The sequence below is a fragment of the Anarrhichthys ocellatus genome, unplaced genomic scaffold, assembly GCF_004355925.1.
Source record: "Anarrhichthys ocellatus isolate YVR2014 unplaced genomic scaffold, GSC_Weel_1.0 scaffold4, whole genome shotgun sequence".
Taxonomy (NCBI): domain Eukaryota; kingdom Metazoa; phylum Chordata; class Actinopteri; order Perciformes; family Anarhichadidae; genus Anarrhichthys; species Anarrhichthys ocellatus.
This window is the reverse complement of record NW_022280034.1, coordinates 7185820-7203338: the sequence shown is the minus strand read 5'-3', so window position 1 is coordinate 7203338 and position 17519 is coordinate 7185820. Positions and strand designations below refer to the sequence as shown.

Genomic DNA, 17519 nt, shown 5'->3' with positions numbered 1-17519 from the left:
GGGGGGGGGTGATCGGCTTACAAATGATATGCCATGTGATTTCTGCGAGTCGACTACTGACAAGAACTCATCCTGTTAATGACCATGAAACTCATGAGGATGACAGGGAAGCAAATGTCCCCGAAATGTATTCTCACTTCTCCGTCTGAGACACTTATCTTGGCACTTATCATATTCATAAAAATGGTTTGCAAACATATTCTATTCGTGATTTTGCACTCGGATTTGTCGTGACTTTAACACCAGGGTCTGGTCCAAATAAGGGTGAGACTTGTGCTTTTCCAGCATGGTTTTAGTCTCTATAATTCTTCTAGTGGTCATTAATCGTGGTAATAACCACTTGAAATTGTTAAATTCAAGAATACACTTTTATAGTAGCAGTGGAAGTGGAGTTGAAGACTGTTGTATTTCCCGATTGATGCTCATCACATGGGATTGATGGCATTGTCGTGCCATTCAAGTCATGGAGTGACCACCCGGACTTTGCCAAAAGGGACATTTTTTGAGAGACATGTCAATCAACCATCAATGAAACTAATTGATATGCGATACATACGTTTTAATCACACACAAAAAAGTAACAAAAAGAAGAGGAGAACTCATGCACGTTGAGATATTCTGGTTTGTGTCTCACTCCCATTTTTTCCCCGATCATGAAGCAGGAACACGGAACTTCTGGACAACACATCCTTTCGTCCTGATGGTGACACAGTCCTTCAAACCCAGATGTGACCCACTGCTGCCATTACCCCATCAAACCCGTGGGGGGGAAAAACAAAAAAAAAAAAAAAAAAAAAAAAGGGTTTCAACACGAGGCTAATCCACAAATGAATCCCATCTTGGTGTCCATAAAGAGGACATGGAAAAGCCTCCGACGCCACAAATCCACAAAGGGCTCGAGGAAGACGTACTGTGCACAACAACTTCCAAATGAAAGACATAATTCATAAGTAGAGAAGGAGATCCATTTGTTTACATCTTAAATCTGCACTCAGGGAAAATATGTGGGAGAAATCCCTGTCCATTGGCAGAGTCCTTTTAAAACTAGTTACGAGTGATTAGAATGTGGAGTCATTGATGGGTTGTTCAGCAAGAAACCATGAAAAGAGTCAATCTGCCTTCACTCCTCTGTGTTTAATAAGAACAAGTAAGCCAAGGCAACCTAAGGCGATTTAAAGTGTCTAACATCCAACTGATGGTGGTCTGTCATGTCGTCTGCTCGGAGGAGTCACCGCGACGAGGACAGGGGGGGGGCAAACAGCTAGAACCCTTCAAGATGGATTACAACAATGCTAATTTATTTTACACGACTAGTGGGCTTCCAGTGTGGGAAGCACAGCGGTGCTAAAATCTCCCATCAAAACCTTAAATCTCAACAGAATTATCAGCATCTGGTGTTTAAAAAATAAAATAGCGTTGATTTGGGAGCTTCTGAAAGCAAATGCACAACTTTCTGATAAATGACTTTGCAAACTCTTCTTTCCCCATTTGTGCCAAACATAATGAGTTTATTATGGCTGCTATCAGCCAAAGTTGGATCGTCTCCACAACCTTGAATTGTCCGTGACCACTAATTAAAAGAATTGTACGTAAACATTCACACAGTGACTAAATGAAGAGCGGCCTCCTCTTCATCTTTTGGGGGGGGTCCGTTTTCTAAATACAGAACAAGGTATTAGTATGCTTCGAGTGAGGAGTAAATAACGGTTCGCACACTAGACTCCAACCTACAACGCGGAGACAATACCCTAAACTCTATATGGCATTTCAAGAACCCTGCAGAGATGTTAATTCATTGCAAATGATGAACGGATCGCGGCTGACCTTCAGATGCAGAGGCAACAAATAGCTCTGGGGTTTGGAAACAGGAAAAGAGGCTTATGGAAAACTTCTGATGGCAGTCTCGTCGAAAAAAAAAAAACTGGAAGACGAAGCCCGAGCCGGGTTTTGTAAAGTCAAGAGTCATTCATTAGTTCTTCTACAACAAGTCAATTTATTCTGAGATAGGGGAACAAATAACAAACCACGAGTTACACTCGTATGCCTTGGCCTCGTTTGAGGCGCATCCACATTTGACACATTCAATAAAAACAATGACCTTAATTTGTATCAACTCATATCGTTTAAATCAATTCTCCTCATTTACAAGATGCTCTTAAAAAAAAAAGGTCCGATGGACTAATTCATTAAATACAGCGCTCTAGAAGGTCACTTATAACTATGAGAGTCATATATCCAGGTACACAGAAAACAGCTTTCTCATTCCACTCACCTCTTGCGTACCTGGCACAAGTAAGCTGTTCAATATTTCAAGGTTGGCGTCCTCTTTGGGAATGCGTTAATTATCTCCCTGGGCAAACATTAGGAGGCTTTCCATCTAAAGGTTGTTAAATAAAGGGCAGTCCAGACATCACACTTGACCGTGACTCAAAACAATCGTCCCCAAAAAAGACAAATCAGAAATCTGGAAGGGACAGTTGGCTAAAAGGATTCAATATGAGAAAACACACAAAACATCAACTATTTCAATATCCATAATGGAATAAACGAAGCCAGGAAGGAAAAGAAGAAAAATCATTGCGTATCGATTTCAAACCGTACTTTTAAAAAGAGGCGTACGGTACTCCAGGTGACAGAAAGTTGACCGCATCATATTTAACTTGCGTACCTCGTATAAACGCTGGGCAGAGATATGTATTTCAAAAGACGCTTGATAATGACAGACACATTCGTGATACTTGATGAAGAACTGTACAGTGCGTTATGACTAATCAACAACATCTTTCCATTCAGCCCACATCGCGGTTGATCCGACTGAATGAATCCCGCCACCTCAGCGCTAAAGAATTACCCATGAACCCTCGGTGCATTCGCACGACTGCCTTGACCATGACTGACACCCACATCCACTTAATGACAGAAGAATGTGACGCGTTCAACAATAAAACTTGTCAGAGCTTGATATTTAATGACTGCCAATTAACCTTTATCAGAGTCAAGGATCGTTGAACTCACCACCGCAAAGACAACTTAGGGAGGGGACGTATTAGCAGCAACACCTAATGTCACAAAGATTAATTGGGAGAGTTAGAGTATGAAATGTTTACAATACACTTTCCCAAGGAGATATTATTTCATTCAAATGTAGCTTACATAATTAGCTTTCAGAGCTCGACTAGACAGAGACAAACTAAAGAGAATACATAAAGTTAGACTACATAATATATATAATGCACTTTGTATTAGATGGGCTTTTACCACAAGGACATTTCTGGTGAAATTATTTCCAATCTCCTTTACAAAGCATAAAGGATGAGGTTAGGCATAGCAATAAGTGGAAGGATTTATCATAGCAAGGCCACTCGTACATCAGAAAGGCAAAGTAATTGGGAAATGTGTCCCAATATTGTCCTCGTCTCGTACCTTCAGTCGAAGGAGATTCTTAGAGCAACAGCGCCATCTGCTGCAAGAACAGACGAACAACCACAGCAGACGGAACGAGTGGGAGGTCTGCTGACGCCTCAAAGTAAAAGTCACACAAAGTAAAAAGAGCCTTCAAAACACAGCACGGAAAAGAAGTACAGAAAAAATAAATATGACGCAGATTTACTGGACTCACTTTTAAAAAGTATTCAAGAGTGCTCTAACGTGGAGCTTCGCTGTGCTTGGAACTAATGTGGAGTGAAGTTAGAGATGCACCTTTTATATTTGTGACCAGTGTTAAGAACAAGCTGAAAGGTTGGACACAGTTGTTTTAATCTCGTGATATTTAAAATCCAGTAAGACAAACTGAAATCTGTGGTAGACGAACATTTTTTGCTTTATGCTAAACATATTCAAGCACAGACCTAACAATACAACATGGGACACCTTTGAAAATGGCAAGAAAGGAAGGGCTTTGATACAAAACAAAAAAGAAAAGCGTCCTGACAACAATTTCCAGGGGCTGACAAAATTACCTCTAAATCTCTGAGCCAATGACAGCTTGCGGCTGACACCTCATTATGCCCATGTCAGAGGCGTCATGCGTTTACAATTAGCGCGGTGCATCATTTTCAGTCACATCCTCAAAAGTGGATTGTGTTTTGTGAGACACAGCAGACGTCTACAGACCCCCACCGCCCCTACTGGGATGGACCGAGTGCGGCTCTTTGAGGCCGGTGGCTCTGTTTACCCGATAGATTTCATTAAATTAAGCTTACCTCTTCTGTGCCTGATCAAAGCCACGGCTAAGAGCCACGGCACCCTGCTTCCCCCTGACCAGGACAAGCCGACTCCATCAAATAGGATTTTCATTGTTCCTCATTTTAGCCTTTTTTTTTTGGGGGGGGGGGGGGGGCATCCCCTTTAGGTGCAGCATTGCCCTGTTTGTCACGACCCAGCACCTTTAAGACCCCCACTGTCCCCTCTATTATCGCAATGAAGCTGTCAACCAAGCCAACAAAGCTACATCTCACAGATACACCTTTGGGATGCCCGTTTGATAAGTTGTCTTCCTGGATGAAATGGCCGGGTTAGCGGGGTCGACTCTGGCCCCGTCTGGAAAGGAGCAGGAATGAGGTCTCAAGCTGGCACACCGGTGGTAGGAAGACTTCAAACCACGGGTGAACGGGAGGATGAGAGAGCAGGTTAAGGGGGGAGACACCCGTGGGAGACCAGCAGGGGGTGGGTTTTGGGGGGGGAGATCGGGTAGTGAGGGAGTGGAAAGGCCTTGATATCCACGGAAAGCACAACAAAGCCGGAGCTTTTTACATTAAAAAGAAAAGGAGATTGCCTTTTTTCCACTCGACGCCTCTTCGAGCCAAGTGTCATGTCCTCCCCGGGCCTGCAGGAAGTGAGAGGCTGAGCTCGGCTGAAGCATTTGGCACATCTGAGGCACATCTGAGGGGGCATGAAGTTCTCGCCCTCTGAACACTTGCATCAGATTTACGGGAGACCAGATATACTAGACGTTGCCGTGTGAGGTGGGCGATCCCGGTTTTAAATGCACACTGATCCGACCGCACCGCACACAGGAGGTGTAAAAATGAAAATGACTCCGTTATACTGGGGAGTCACAGCTACAAGCAGAGCAATATTCTTTTCTTCTTTATCCACTAGGACTCACTGCTACCTTCTGCTTGGATTTCAGTATCCTGGGCCTCGACACAGGCAGGGAAGAAGTAGGAATTTAGAAGTAATCATGTGACATTTTGTTTTGGAGGAAATTCTTACCTTTCCCTGGTTAAAGGAAAGAACACGAGCCCCAAATACAAATGCAAGGGACGTACAATTTGCACCAATATCAGCCTCAGCGGGAGTTAACTGCTTGACGATTAAGCATGGTAAGTGCGGGGAGAAGAAAAGTTAAAGATTAATCGTCGGCCAATTAAATGCCCGTGGCGAGGAGAGTAAACTGTGTTGGCACAGAGATCTCCTCCTGTGATCTCAGTCAGTACATCTCTGTAGTGTTCTCACAGATCACTAGCACACGATAGCCCCGTCCAAACGGATTGTTTACGCACGCCGACTTGTTTGTTCTGCGATGAGCAGTGATGGATTTGGAAGGGAAATGTTGTGTATTGCTTATTAAATGTTGTGGTGAACGATATGAGGTATCGAGCAGATGTTTGAGATTACGATTAGGGTGAAAAATAATCAGGTTCTAATTCAGATTAGTTTTGTTTGTCAGTGGTCGGTCCACGCATGGGCGGTGGGAGTGAAAGATATTAAAATGTTAAGATACGAGTGAGAATTGTGTTTCTTTTTACAAAAATGTTCAAAATATCCAGTTTTTCAATGATAATTCTGTTTAGTTTAGATGTGATTTTCCCTTTCATTTTGTAACAGAAAAAGATTTTACACTTTACTTTGAAGGCAAGCACCTTAAAATTAACTTTAATATGTTTTGTATTATCATTTCCTGAAATCCTTTCCCTCAAGCATCAGCTACCCAACAACAAATGATACAACGGAAAGCTACACCTTCAATTCCTTTCACGGTTTTTAGAAAGGTTTGTTTGTAAAAAGTAACAAAACTTAATTGGAAGCACATTAACAGCACCGTTAAATGCTGCAACAATCAGAGATCCGCCTTCAGTGTGCGTCTTTCCAACACATTCTGAGGTTGTGGATCTTTTTCACGTCACATTCGATTGGTGGAAGGACTCGTCTGCTCTCGAGCTCAAGGCCAGTTGCATTTACACTACGGGTTTATTATCGTGTTGTGAGCAACAGAAAACAATAGAGATATCATTAAAGACACATATTGTTGCAAGGTAAAGACAAACAGTGAACAACAATGACTTAGGATAACAGGAAGAGCTACAAAAAGTATAACGAACACCAGAAAGCATTGGAATTATATCAAATAATTACTCATTTCTTATCACACTATTGATTAAGTGAAACGCCTTGAGCCATGTTGGTATAGCCAACAGTGTGGACTAAAAGCAATGCACCTACAAGACCGGGCTGTTTATTACGCTTTGACAGAGGCTGGAGATCAAGTCAAGACATACAGAGATTTATGAATTACTAAACAAGGCCAGACTCTGCAGCAACAACACAAACACACAACCTGTTCTCAATAGGCACCGCTTGCAAGTTCAAATAGGAACTCGGAATTAACCTCGGTGGATGCACCGCTGAGCTTTGTGTGTGTGAGAGAGAGAGGGAGTTTGGTTGCGCGAGCAAACATTGGATGTGCATGTAAACCACAAGGGATTTGAAAAGGTGACAACATATAACTACAGTATGTCGTATACATAAACAGGGTGTTTCCATACAGACGCACATTTTGAAAACCACACTTTAAAAAGATAATTTTGTGCTTTTTTTATTTGTAATATTCGAAGCAACCCTTCAGAAAGATTTAAGAAGGCGTTTAAGTACTTACGAAGTCTTTCTCGAGCTTCTCTATCTCTTGCTTGTAGCTCTTCAGTCGGCTGTTGTACATGGCTCGGCTCTGGATGGGGATCTCACGCGCCTCCAGGTCCATCTGCTCCAGCTGAAAACAAGCAGTTTATTCAGATCATTTAACAAAATAACGTCTTGGCTAACACTTACATTTACAACTTGGGATATAATGCATCACAAAACTAACAGGTCTAGAGCTCATTCTGATCCAATTTACATTATAATGTTACGGTGCAACCTGGTGAAATGTGCACTTTTAACTATATTTTGTACAGAGTTATAGAGCTTCTTCTAGGCCTCCCGATGCTCCAAAGATCATTCTCTTGCCATCAATACATTTCTGTTAATGTCGCATTTCTACGACAAGAATCTGCTCAAGATAGAAATTGTGTCAACTCTGGAAACATGAAACTTTCTGAAACGTGCAACTTCAGCAGCATTAACTTTAATATGCTCTATTGATTGTAACGAGAAAAATGCCTCCCGCTGGCATCACTCAGCCGTGATGAAAGTTGCGAGGGAGGAATTGGCTGTTCCGTAAATAAATACACACAATCAAATACATACGAGCGCCGCTTCATTGCGGCGACGTGCACGGGCCCAACGATGTCACCGTGAATGTAGTAAGCGTACATTTGACGCGCGGCTAGACAGGTCTCTCTGAGGCGGATTTGGAGGAAACTAATCACCGTGACATAACAAGACAACTGCGACAACAATTTGTCTCTGTCAGGTGACTTTGCTCATTCTTAAACAGCAACATGAAGACTCCCACCTCAAGATAATGGCTTGAAATGTGTCATAGGGGTGTCACTTAAAAGCAGATTACTGGAAAGTAATCATGTGAGGAGGAAGCCTCCTTTCCGCCATGTGAAGTGTGTGTGTGTGTGTGTGTGTATGTGTATGTATGTGTGTGTGTGTCGGCATGTCATGTCACCACCAGGATAATACAGGTGCCGTTGTCTGGTGCCAGGGAAAATTGTCCCCTCCCTCATTCCACAAATTCATTATTTAGGAAATGGGAAGAGGAGAAAATTACTGATCAAAGACGTACCAACTCTCTGACTTCTTCAAGCTGTTTGTCGACATTTAGAACCAGCTGCGTCTTCTCCTCTGAAAGAGAGAAAAAACAGCAACATATTGATCAGCCGACAGAAGAACAGCGCTTCATGACAACAACCTAACTCCCCCGCAACGTGGGGGGAAGAGAAGGGGAGAGAAAGACTGGGAGGAAAAACAACACACGAGGACACATTTGAAGATATATTTACACATTCTCTCTACACGACGAGCCAACATTTGATGTCTCTTAGTTATTGGCGTCTATGAGGCCTTTGTTGGTTTCCGTTGAGGAGCAGTGAGACACCTCGTGCCAACTCAAAGGGAAGGGAGGTGTCAGCTTTGCTCACTTGCCAGAAGTATGAGTCCCACTCAGAATGACTAACGCACCGTTCTGCTCCTCACCCCGTGGCTGCTCTTCCACATCACCCATTGAAACTCATTACGACTTGCAAAGAGCTCCAAAGACGCCCGTAAACCACACAGTGCATCCCCGTCGTTATTTAAGGCGGCAACACGACCACTTCATTTGTGCACGTAGAAGAACTGGTCTTTGTTCTGAAATTAGAGCTTTGCCATGAGAGTGAACCCACAGGGAAATGTGGAAGTGTGGTCCGGTAGTTCAGCGATCGATTATTAAATGTTTGAGAGAAGCATTGTGAACACAACATATCTTAATGGAGTCAAAAATTTAAAGAATTAGGTATAGTCGGATTAATTACCAAGTCATCGTTAAAGCTATATATCAAGAAAAGATATAAAATGTTTCAATTGTTTGAATTATATGGAAAGACATTTTTCACAGCAGATGTTGATTTGTAGCAGGAAGAGTACAGATGTTACTAATAATTGTCACCAGAATGTTATGACTGTTTGCACGTGTCCCAAATTCATACTATATAATAATTCTATACACAACAAGCTAATCAGCATATTAAACTGGGTTAGGAGTTGGTGAACAAAAATCTATTAAAAACACAGAAATGGATTAAATACATATAACAATCAGTTATATGATCAGTTTGACGTTAGTCAAACCGCAACGCTGGAATGTTTTCACTGCTGGTGAAATCTTACAAAGATAAAACAAACTGTCCGTTTTAAGATTTTGAACTCGATCCAGCATAGTGTCCATCAACAGCACACACACACACACACACACACAAAGAGACCAAATTTACTGTGGTTTAAGTGTACTTCACTGTGTGAAAACCTGCTTAGGCTTACTGCACTATTGAATTCAAGTATTTCTTTTAAATCAACTCCCTTTCAGATGTGTTGTATATACTTCTTCAGAGCAGATCACAAGGCTATTTATTAGTTGTTGGACTGCAAAACAATCTTAAGCCAAAGATTTTCATTTCTCAGGCACCACGGGCCAACGTCAACTTTTGCCGGTCCTCAAATTCATTTTTAAAACCCGTGTCCAACCTTGCAGCCGACACAGTAAACAGCCAGAGGCTGAGAGGGGAGAAGGAGCTCTCCGGCTCTAACTCTGGAGAGCTGTGAAATATATATGGATATTTACGGATGAGAAGTTTTGTACACAGAAGTAAGGCAAACAAAGAAGAAGTAGGGCTTGGCAAATAAATCATTTTAAATTCTATTTGAGTTGCAATGATTGACAGGAAATCTCTTTCCATAGAGACTCAAAGGTGAAAAAATGACTGATGTTTCATGGAACAAGGCCTAACATTTCATTGTATTCATATTCAAATAGTCCTGAATGAACCTTAGGTTTTGGGGGGATGGTAAGTTACAAATAAATATAGAAACATTAATTTGATTGTTACATAAATGGAGACAGTCAAGGGCATTCTTTCCACACGCCCTGGCTATTATCAGCAATTGTGCACATGTGAAATGGAGAGATACAACAACAGCAATGACAAAGTCCCTTTGTCTGGAGTTATATTAACGTATTAAATGGAGGGCTGTCAAACCAAGGGGGAAAAAACAATTCAGCCACTTCAGGAAGAAGAGGGAATTAAGGAAGGAAAGAAGAAACCCCTTAATGAGAAGGAAGGGAATTTAAATCACACTGTAAACTATTCTGTTGGTGGCAGAAGACGTTGAACAACTACTTGTGGTTCTAATGCGTTTCCTGGCTTTGTGCATATTCATATCGGCTTTACTCCGACACATTCAACAGATGGCGAGAGGACGCAATGTGGAATTACACTGTGGAATGAGCCGCCATGAAGCTTCAAAAGATGCCAATTTCCAAACCAGAAATATTCAGTTGGGCCAGGTTTTGTGTGAGGCAGGGCTCTTTGAAAAACCAATGAGCAAGTCGGAGATAACTCTTCCAGGTAAGGGATGGATTGGAGTTCATAGCAGTCAAAACTGAAAGAAAACTACATGCAGTAGTCAGTTGTGTACAATACAATTTAGACAAAAAATGCAAACTTATTTTACCCCCACTACCAACTGTGATTGATAAGGCAGTGCTTAAGCAGTATTTTTGATCTGTGTAAATAGGGACAGGTCTTCACAAGAACAAGAAAGCTACAGTGCACAACAGTGTGATACCGGCACAATAGCTGCTCAGAGATAATGTACGTTTTTGGCCCAATAGATGCAGCAGGGAAAAAAGAGTTAAGTGTTTGAATGTGAAAATATCGGGTAAAAATATGCGATGACAGCATATGTCCAACAATGGAAGCTAATCAATAAAGCTTCAGGACAATAGGAACAACATTTAGAAGATATAACAGGCTGAGTAAAACAGGTGCATCAGCTCCACTTTGAGAGACACATTTGAATTGGGGAAAGGAATTCTGTGCAGTCTGTATTACTGTATCCTGCAATTACTATGCTACAATCAACTGTTCGTCTGCAACACTCTTTAATTATCATTTGTGACCTAAATATGAAAACAATATTAGATAGATGAACAAGAAACAATCTATATAATAAAAGAAAACATTCTGTGTGGGACTCATCACAGATTGTTGCTCTGCTGTATGCAATATCCTATTATTTGTCTTAAAAGGTGTCAATAAAAGCTACTACACAAGATATTGGTTGAAACTACCGGAAAACATAAGATTGTATTTGCCACTAAGCACAGTGTTACACTTTTTCATTTTGTTTAAATCCATTAAAGCCAAGCCATTAAGCCAACCCTCGACACGTGATTCATCCTCTTACATAAGCGGTTCACCTTAGTGCGATACATCTTTTACGCGAAGACAATACGGTAAATGGATGAACTAACACAAGTACAGCAGGCTACACCAGCCACCGTTAGCTAGCCTTCTCAGCTGAGGAATGCCAGCTAACTGATAGCTAGCTCCAGCTCAGCCTCTCCAGCTAATTGATTTAAGTTGTTACTGCCTCACCTCCACTTAGTTTGGGGATTCTGCCAATTTTGTTCGTTACTTCTGCTGTAATGGTTCCAAAGTCCTGCTCGTAGGCTTCAAAGTCTGAAGACATGTTGACGTTTAGGGTTTAAAACAGGTGGCTTTCTTGGGTTAGCTCAGGATAATAACAACAAGTCCCGAATGGAGTCTCTTCCTTGAGTCACAGTATAACGTGCTCGACAAGGAACATGACTTTATGTTTATTTTTCCGACACGGAAAATGAATCAGCAAGCTAGTGAATAGAAAATGTCAGTTGGGCTTTATTTTGCTGAACGTGAAGAAATAGTGCTAGATTATTTTTGTGAATTATTTGATGGTTGAGTGACAATTATCTTAGATTTTAAAAATGTCCACAAGGGGTTGAGGGTAATATTTTCTGAGACTCCATGAGAAAGGTTCCTCTCTGTACACAGTAGAAATTGAAGAAAACATCAAGGAAGTGGACAGGTTGGTAATTTAAAGTGACAGTTTTTCTCTCGCTCCATACAACATGTGAATATACGTGTACCACTAAACAATCGACATATCTTTAAAATGCCTTATCGTCCGTGTTTCCATGTTGCACATTGTGGCAGTAATCCAGCCGTCAGTCTTGTCAAGCTGGCTAACAGTAGCTAGCTAGCTAGCTACTGTTAGCCATGGTGCAAAACCGAATATTTTTGTTTTATATTTTTTAGCAAAGTGGTGTCATTGTAACGCATGCATATAACTAACGCTGCAATGCGATGCTTTTTCAAATGCGAATTAGCTAGCTTGGTAATATAAGTTAATTAGTTTGGTGGGTAAATGCTATGGCTGTGAATGAAGAAATACACCCCGAGCTGCTTTAGTGTATCATGTGCTCCCGTTTAGTTGGCTTTAATTAGCTAATACGCTACTTGTTAAAGCTATCGTTAGTTATCTCCGAAAGTTACTGATCGACAACATCTCAATATGACAGTAAAGTTTTAACAATCAGCGTAGCGTTACTATTAAAATATTGCAGTAAGAGTGGGAGAAATATAGCATCCGTTCTTCCTCTCATTCATGTCAATGAGATTAAAGTATATCTGAATACTGTTCAACATCTCCAAAATGTTCAATCAAAACCTCTCTTAACATTATAAAACCTCCATGAAAGTATGATTTATAGCAGCCCTGTTATATTTGACTGCATTAGTTTAGGTGTGTGCTTAATAAACCGACAACTTGGTGTGTATAGACTAATGTTAAGCAAACTTGGTCACTTGATAGATAACGTTAGATTGAGTCATCGATCATGATGTTTTAAAATGTCTCTCTTTCTGTTAGATGGGGAATTTGAGTCCGTCACAAGGCTAGTGTGCTCTGAAGATTGGCAGGAGAGGATGCTGCTCTTTGCCAGGGCAAGAACCAATGGGACACGGAGAGCCCCAGTGACCCAAGACCAGGCCAGCTGCTGGGTACTCAGAAGACGAGCAAAAATATGTGCATCATCTGCACCGCTGACTTTGCAAAATAGCTGAGGGGAAGAAAAAAAAGTAACTCGTCGATACATTTCAGGAACTCAACCAAAATACTACAACTTACCTTGTGGCTTGAAAGATGAATTTCCTGTCAACTTTAGTGACATTTCAGAACCTCCATGAGGTTCGAAGATTGTGCCACTGGGGTCCGATCATAGCCCTGTCTGTCATTGCGATATGCTCCACGATGGCAATTCTGGACTCCATTATCTGGTACTGGCCGCTAGACACTACAGGAGGTAGCATCAACTTCATCATGCTTCTCAACTGGACTGTCCTCATCCTCTACAACTACTTCAATGCTGTGTTTGTTGGACCTGGATACATTCCTCTTGGCTGGAAACCAGTAAGGCTTCTCAATAAGGATAAAGGCTTATGACATGTTTGTTCTTGTAGATAGCATAAAGAACAGGTTGGAACCATGTCTGCAACATAAACATAGAGTGAAAAAATTAATCATGGAAAAGATGTTACATCAAGAAATTTTACTTATTTGTTTATCCCGAAACAGGAGACTCAACAGGATGCCCAGTACCTACAGTACTGCAGAGTTTGCCAAGGGTACAAGGCCCCCAGGTCCCACCATTGTCGCAAGTGTAACAGGTAGGTGCATTTATTACGAAAGTAAGATTATGTTGTCTTTCATCTGTGTGAGATGGACTTAAAGAAGATAAAAGCGCACAGGGACAGCACTAATTTAGCTAGAAAATAACTGGCGCACCAAACTGGAGCTGGCTTGTGCACGTACGTGGCTCGTCCATGATTTTTCTGCCCATGCAGTGCTGTGAAATCTCTGTTCAGCACTTCACAGGCTGCACAAAGACGCATCACATAATCTACTTTGTGATCTATGTGATGTTACATAGATAAATCCAATTTATTTTTGAAAGAACCTGTCACTCTTTGTCCTCCCAAACAACCAGTCAATTCCCCCGACACTCCTCCTCTGCCTCCCCTCTCCCAGGTGCGTGATGAAGATGGACCACCATTGCCCCTGGATCAACAACTGCTGCGGTCACCAGAACCACGCCTACTTCACCAGCTTCTTGCTGCTGGCTCCACTGGGCTGCTCACACGGTGCCATCATCTTCATCATGACCATGTACACGCAGCTATATGAGAGGGTCAGTAGTCTCCCTACGCCACCACACCATGTTTTTTGACGGCCTATTACCACCGCAGCGTTTATCATTGATACTGACACATGACAAGCTGTTTTCTTTTTCCTCACTGCAGATATCATTTGGGTGGAGCACTGTGAAGATTGATATGAGTGCTGTGCGTCAATTCCAGCCCCTCATGCCGTTCAGTGTGCCCGCCTTTGCTGCCACACTGTTTGCCTTAGGCTTGGCACTGGGCACCACTATTGCCGTTGGCATGCTTTTCTTCATACAGGTACGTTTTTTTTCATTGGTGTTTACGATTCACACAAGCTGTTGGATATTTAACGTTGGCATTTCAGCATTAACTATTCAAAGCCAAGCATTTATTATATTGAAATAGTCTGTCCTTTTCAGATCAAAGTCATCCTCCGAAATAAGACCTCGATCGAGTCCTGGATCGAGGAAAAGGTCAGGATGTCTCTTTTGATTTCAGTGTAATTTGTGATGGATGACTTTTTGAATTTTTTATTGTTTGATCTGCAAAAGATAAGCTAGGGATTTATAATTAACATGTTTTGAACACAAAATGTCACTTTTATGACTAATCCACACACGTTCCAGATCATCTGTCGCACAATGTAGCGGACTAATTACAGAAACTTGACACCAGCCCGCCCACACAATCCCATTGACACATACGCACACAACCGTTCCCTGTGTCTCCCACTAGGCCAAAGACAGAATACAGCACTACCAAACAGGGGAGGACTTCACCTTCCCTTACGACCTCGGCACCCGCTGGCTGAACTTCAAGCAAGTGTTCACGTGGTCAGGGACGCCCAAGGGTGATGGCATCGAATGGCCAGTCCATCCCAAGTGTCACCAGCACACCTTAACTGTAGGTTCAGTTTGTCGTTGAGTCGGGTAATGCATTCAATGCTGTTTTTGGATTTTTCTGATGCTGTTCTTGTTCGCTGATGATAAATTATCTTTAACTTGTAGAATGTTTTAAAAGCAGTTTAGGCAGTTGGTATTGTAAGTCCTGCTCTTGACACTTTTCCTGTTGCAATGTAAAGTACATTGTCGAACAATAGGGACGTTAATTGTCTTGTTCCTCTTTAAACAGATTGAGCAACTGAAGCAGAAAGCTGATAAGCGAGTGAGAAGTGTAAGTACCTGTCAGATGTGTCTTGTGACATCAATGTGGTGTTGATTTAATACTTTAGTCTTCATGCCACAAAGGCTACTGGCTGTACTTAAAAAAAAAAAAAACACTAATATGGAATACAGATTGTCCGAAATGCTGTCAGATGTTTGAATGCATTAAGATTAAAGACCACGACTTTATAAACACACACTTGTGTCTCGTCTGAGTTCAGGTTGTGGTCAGAGCAGTAGAATAACCAGATATGTTGTATGCCTTGGCTAGCAGGTCCAGTACCGGGCAGTGGAGGACTATAACGGAGCGTGCTGCCCTCTGAGCAAAGGTCTCCAAACCTTTTTCAGAACCCCCTGCACCGAGGAGCCCAGGATCCCCCTCAACAGGGGGGACACCATCCTGGCCACTCGTGGCACCAAGTGAGTTCATTCAGGCTGAACAGAAACTACGACCATCATGGTTGTTTGTCTAGAACAGAGATTTTCAAAGTGGGAGGCCGGCCTCCGCAGGTGGGAATAGAAATGAAAAAAATTGTAATTAATATATTAGTTGTCAATAGAAGATCATATTAAATAGGCTAAATGTGTGTTTTCTCATTAATTTGGTTAACGAGAAACTGTTTTGGGGAATTTTACTGTTTTTTCCACTTTCCCAGAGTCAGAAACTAATACATCTCGTAGAAAAGACCCTTTTTATGCATTGGTTGTAGTCTGAAGTTAATGTACCAGCCTTGTTTTTGTCTGTTAGAATTCTCCTAATTAATGTTTTTCTTTCTCTCTAGATGGTGGATGTATGGAGACAAAGTTTTGAATGAGGGGCATATAAGCGGTGAGATGTGGTTTGAATTAATTTCTTTTTTAATTCATCGAAACAAGTGTGTAACAGATCTTTTCTTTCTGTTTTTTTGGCTTTCAGGGGGAGAGCGTGTAAGAGGATGGTTTCCAAGGCGTTGTGTGGAGAAGTGCCATTATGACACAGCTGCCAGCGATAGCACCAGCGATAAGAAAGCAAACTAACATACTTGGCTTTATGTAGAGCAGGGGAGTTAAACTGAACAATGGGTGTTCTGTCCGTGTTCATAAACGCACATCCACTGAAGATATCATGCCTGGAGCTGCAGGCTCATCATCAAGAATTTCATACTTTGATTCAAACTTCTCACACTTCAATACCAACTTGAATTTTTTAATGACAACATAGTTCACCGAGTCTTACCGAGCACCTCGCTGTCAATTAATGTCTTGAAGAGGACTCCAGAGTTCATGAGAGGGACTGGTCCCATGGCTTCAGTTTGACTCCTCTGACCAACAGTGAAACCCAGCAAGAGTCTTAATTTCCAAGAATTGCCACCAGGCTTTAATGTGACTTCATTGTAATTACATGACTTTTTACTTGAATCTGTCGTTTTTACTTGTGTTGTGGTCTGTTTTTTGCTAATTATGCAATGCCTCTGCCCAGCTAACCCCGGGAAGTCTTCATGCAGCTCTTTCTACAGTATGGAGATAACACTTAATTTCTTTTTATTATTTTTGTAAAAATTGTTGGCCTCAAACTATGAAAATTTAAAAAATATTCCGCAAGAGTCGTTGTTTGCCTCTATCCTTGTGATTACTATAAATTGTTTTAATGCATATTAAAGTGCCTCAGGCTTAATTTAAAACATTAACTTGGCATTTATTTATTTGTTAGTTTTCCACATGAGTTTAGGATTCTTATGCATTTATTTTACTAATTCTAACGTCATTCCATGGTTTTACATTTTCATCCCCTATTTCGCTTCCACTAACCACATGTAATCAGAAAGTGCTCCTAAATTAACATTAACCCTAAACTCCTGAATACACAATTACGTGTTTTTAATCTCTATTTAGTTTTTTTGGAAAATTCCACCTGTCTGATGTCAGGCAAGTCAATCATGTTTGATTCCATTTGATGTGGTGATTGCTGCTAACTTAAGTATGCCTACTACATAAACAAAAGTATGCACTAGGAGGATTTGCCATAGCATGTAAGGTAGAACTTGTTACTAAACCTTTGCATAATATAATTTTGAATCCTCTACATGTCAAATACACTTAAAGTGCACAGCCTGAGGACCTCAAACAGGGATTTGAAGTTTCTCGGAAACCTAAGGCATTGCTTTGGAACAACCGGTCTGAATGTTGTCTTGTCCGGTTTGTACTTAGTTTGTAAAAGGAAATAAGTTGGAAAGAAACGTGTGTGAGTGTGTATGACATAAAAACAAACACACTTTCGTCACCAGACTATTAGTTGTTTATATATTTAATTTTTTTTTCTGTATGGACCAGTCTACTATTAATGCACTAACAATTGTGAGAGCGGCGGGAGAAACTTAGCAAAATACTTGTTTCCGATACCTCCCCGGTAGCAGTTTAAATGACTACATGTCCCAGACTCCCCAGCTTTCGCCCTAAACCAATCCAGAAAACA

General features: G+C 41.3%; 2 protein-coding genes across 4 annotated transcripts in view; one reads left to right on the top strand and one right to left on the bottom strand.

Annotated features, from left to right (window-relative positions):
- The window catches only part of vti1a (vesicle transport through interaction with t-SNAREs 1A), an 86836-nt gene extending 75361 nt beyond the window's left edge, over positions 1-11475 (bottom strand). For both annotated transcript variants that reach the window (XM_031844121.1, XM_031844123.1), the window contains exons 1-3: positions 11301-11475; positions 7952-8010; positions 6878-6988 (exon numbers count right to left, since the gene is read on the bottom strand). In XM_031844121.1, coding sequence (XP_031699981.1) covers positions 6878-6988; positions 7952-8010; positions 11301-11394 — 264 coding nt within the window. In that variant the 5' untranslated portion in view covers positions 11395-11475. The remainder of the gene's footprint in view (positions 1-6877; positions 6989-7951; positions 8011-11300) is intronic.
- A 212-nt stretch (positions 11476-11687) lies between these two features.
- On the top strand, positions 11688-16902 carry zdhhc6 (zDHHC palmitoyltransferase 6). 2 transcript variants are annotated; one of them, XM_031843643.1, is made up of 11 exons: positions 11688-11769; positions 12613-13152; positions 13318-13409; positions 13771-13930; positions 14043-14201; positions 14324-14377; positions 14640-14807; positions 15036-15077; positions 15342-15487; positions 15850-15896; positions 15984-16902. In XM_031843643.1, the coding sequence occupies exons 2-11, from the start codon at positions 12886-12888 to the stop codon at positions 16082-16084; spliced, it is 1236 nt and encodes a 411-aa protein (XP_031699503.1). In that variant the 5' UTR covers positions 11688-11769; positions 12613-12885; the 3' UTR covers positions 16085-16902. The 2 variants fall into 2 exon arrangements, with proteins under 2 accessions (XP_031699503.1, XP_031699501.1); XM_031843641.1 differs by having other exon boundaries at positions 15339-15487.
- Positions 16903-17519: the final 617 nt, after the last annotated feature.

What these genes read in the sequence shown, in the direction of transcription:
- zdhhc6 (XM_031843641.1), top strand. Translation starts at nt 12,886, where the DNA reads ATGAATTTCCTGTCAACTTTAGTGACATTTCAGAACCTCCATGAGGTT. An exon ending in AGTCCTGGATCGAGGAAAAG is followed by an intron (nt 14,378 to 14,639) that starts GTCAGGATGTCT and finishes GTCTCCCACTAG; the next exon opens with GCCAAAGACAGAATACAGCA. An exon ending in CTGGCCACTCGTGGCACCAA is followed by an intron (nt 15,488 to 15,849) that starts GTGAGTTCATTC and finishes CTTTCTCTCTAG; the next exon opens with ATGGTGGATGTATGGAGACA.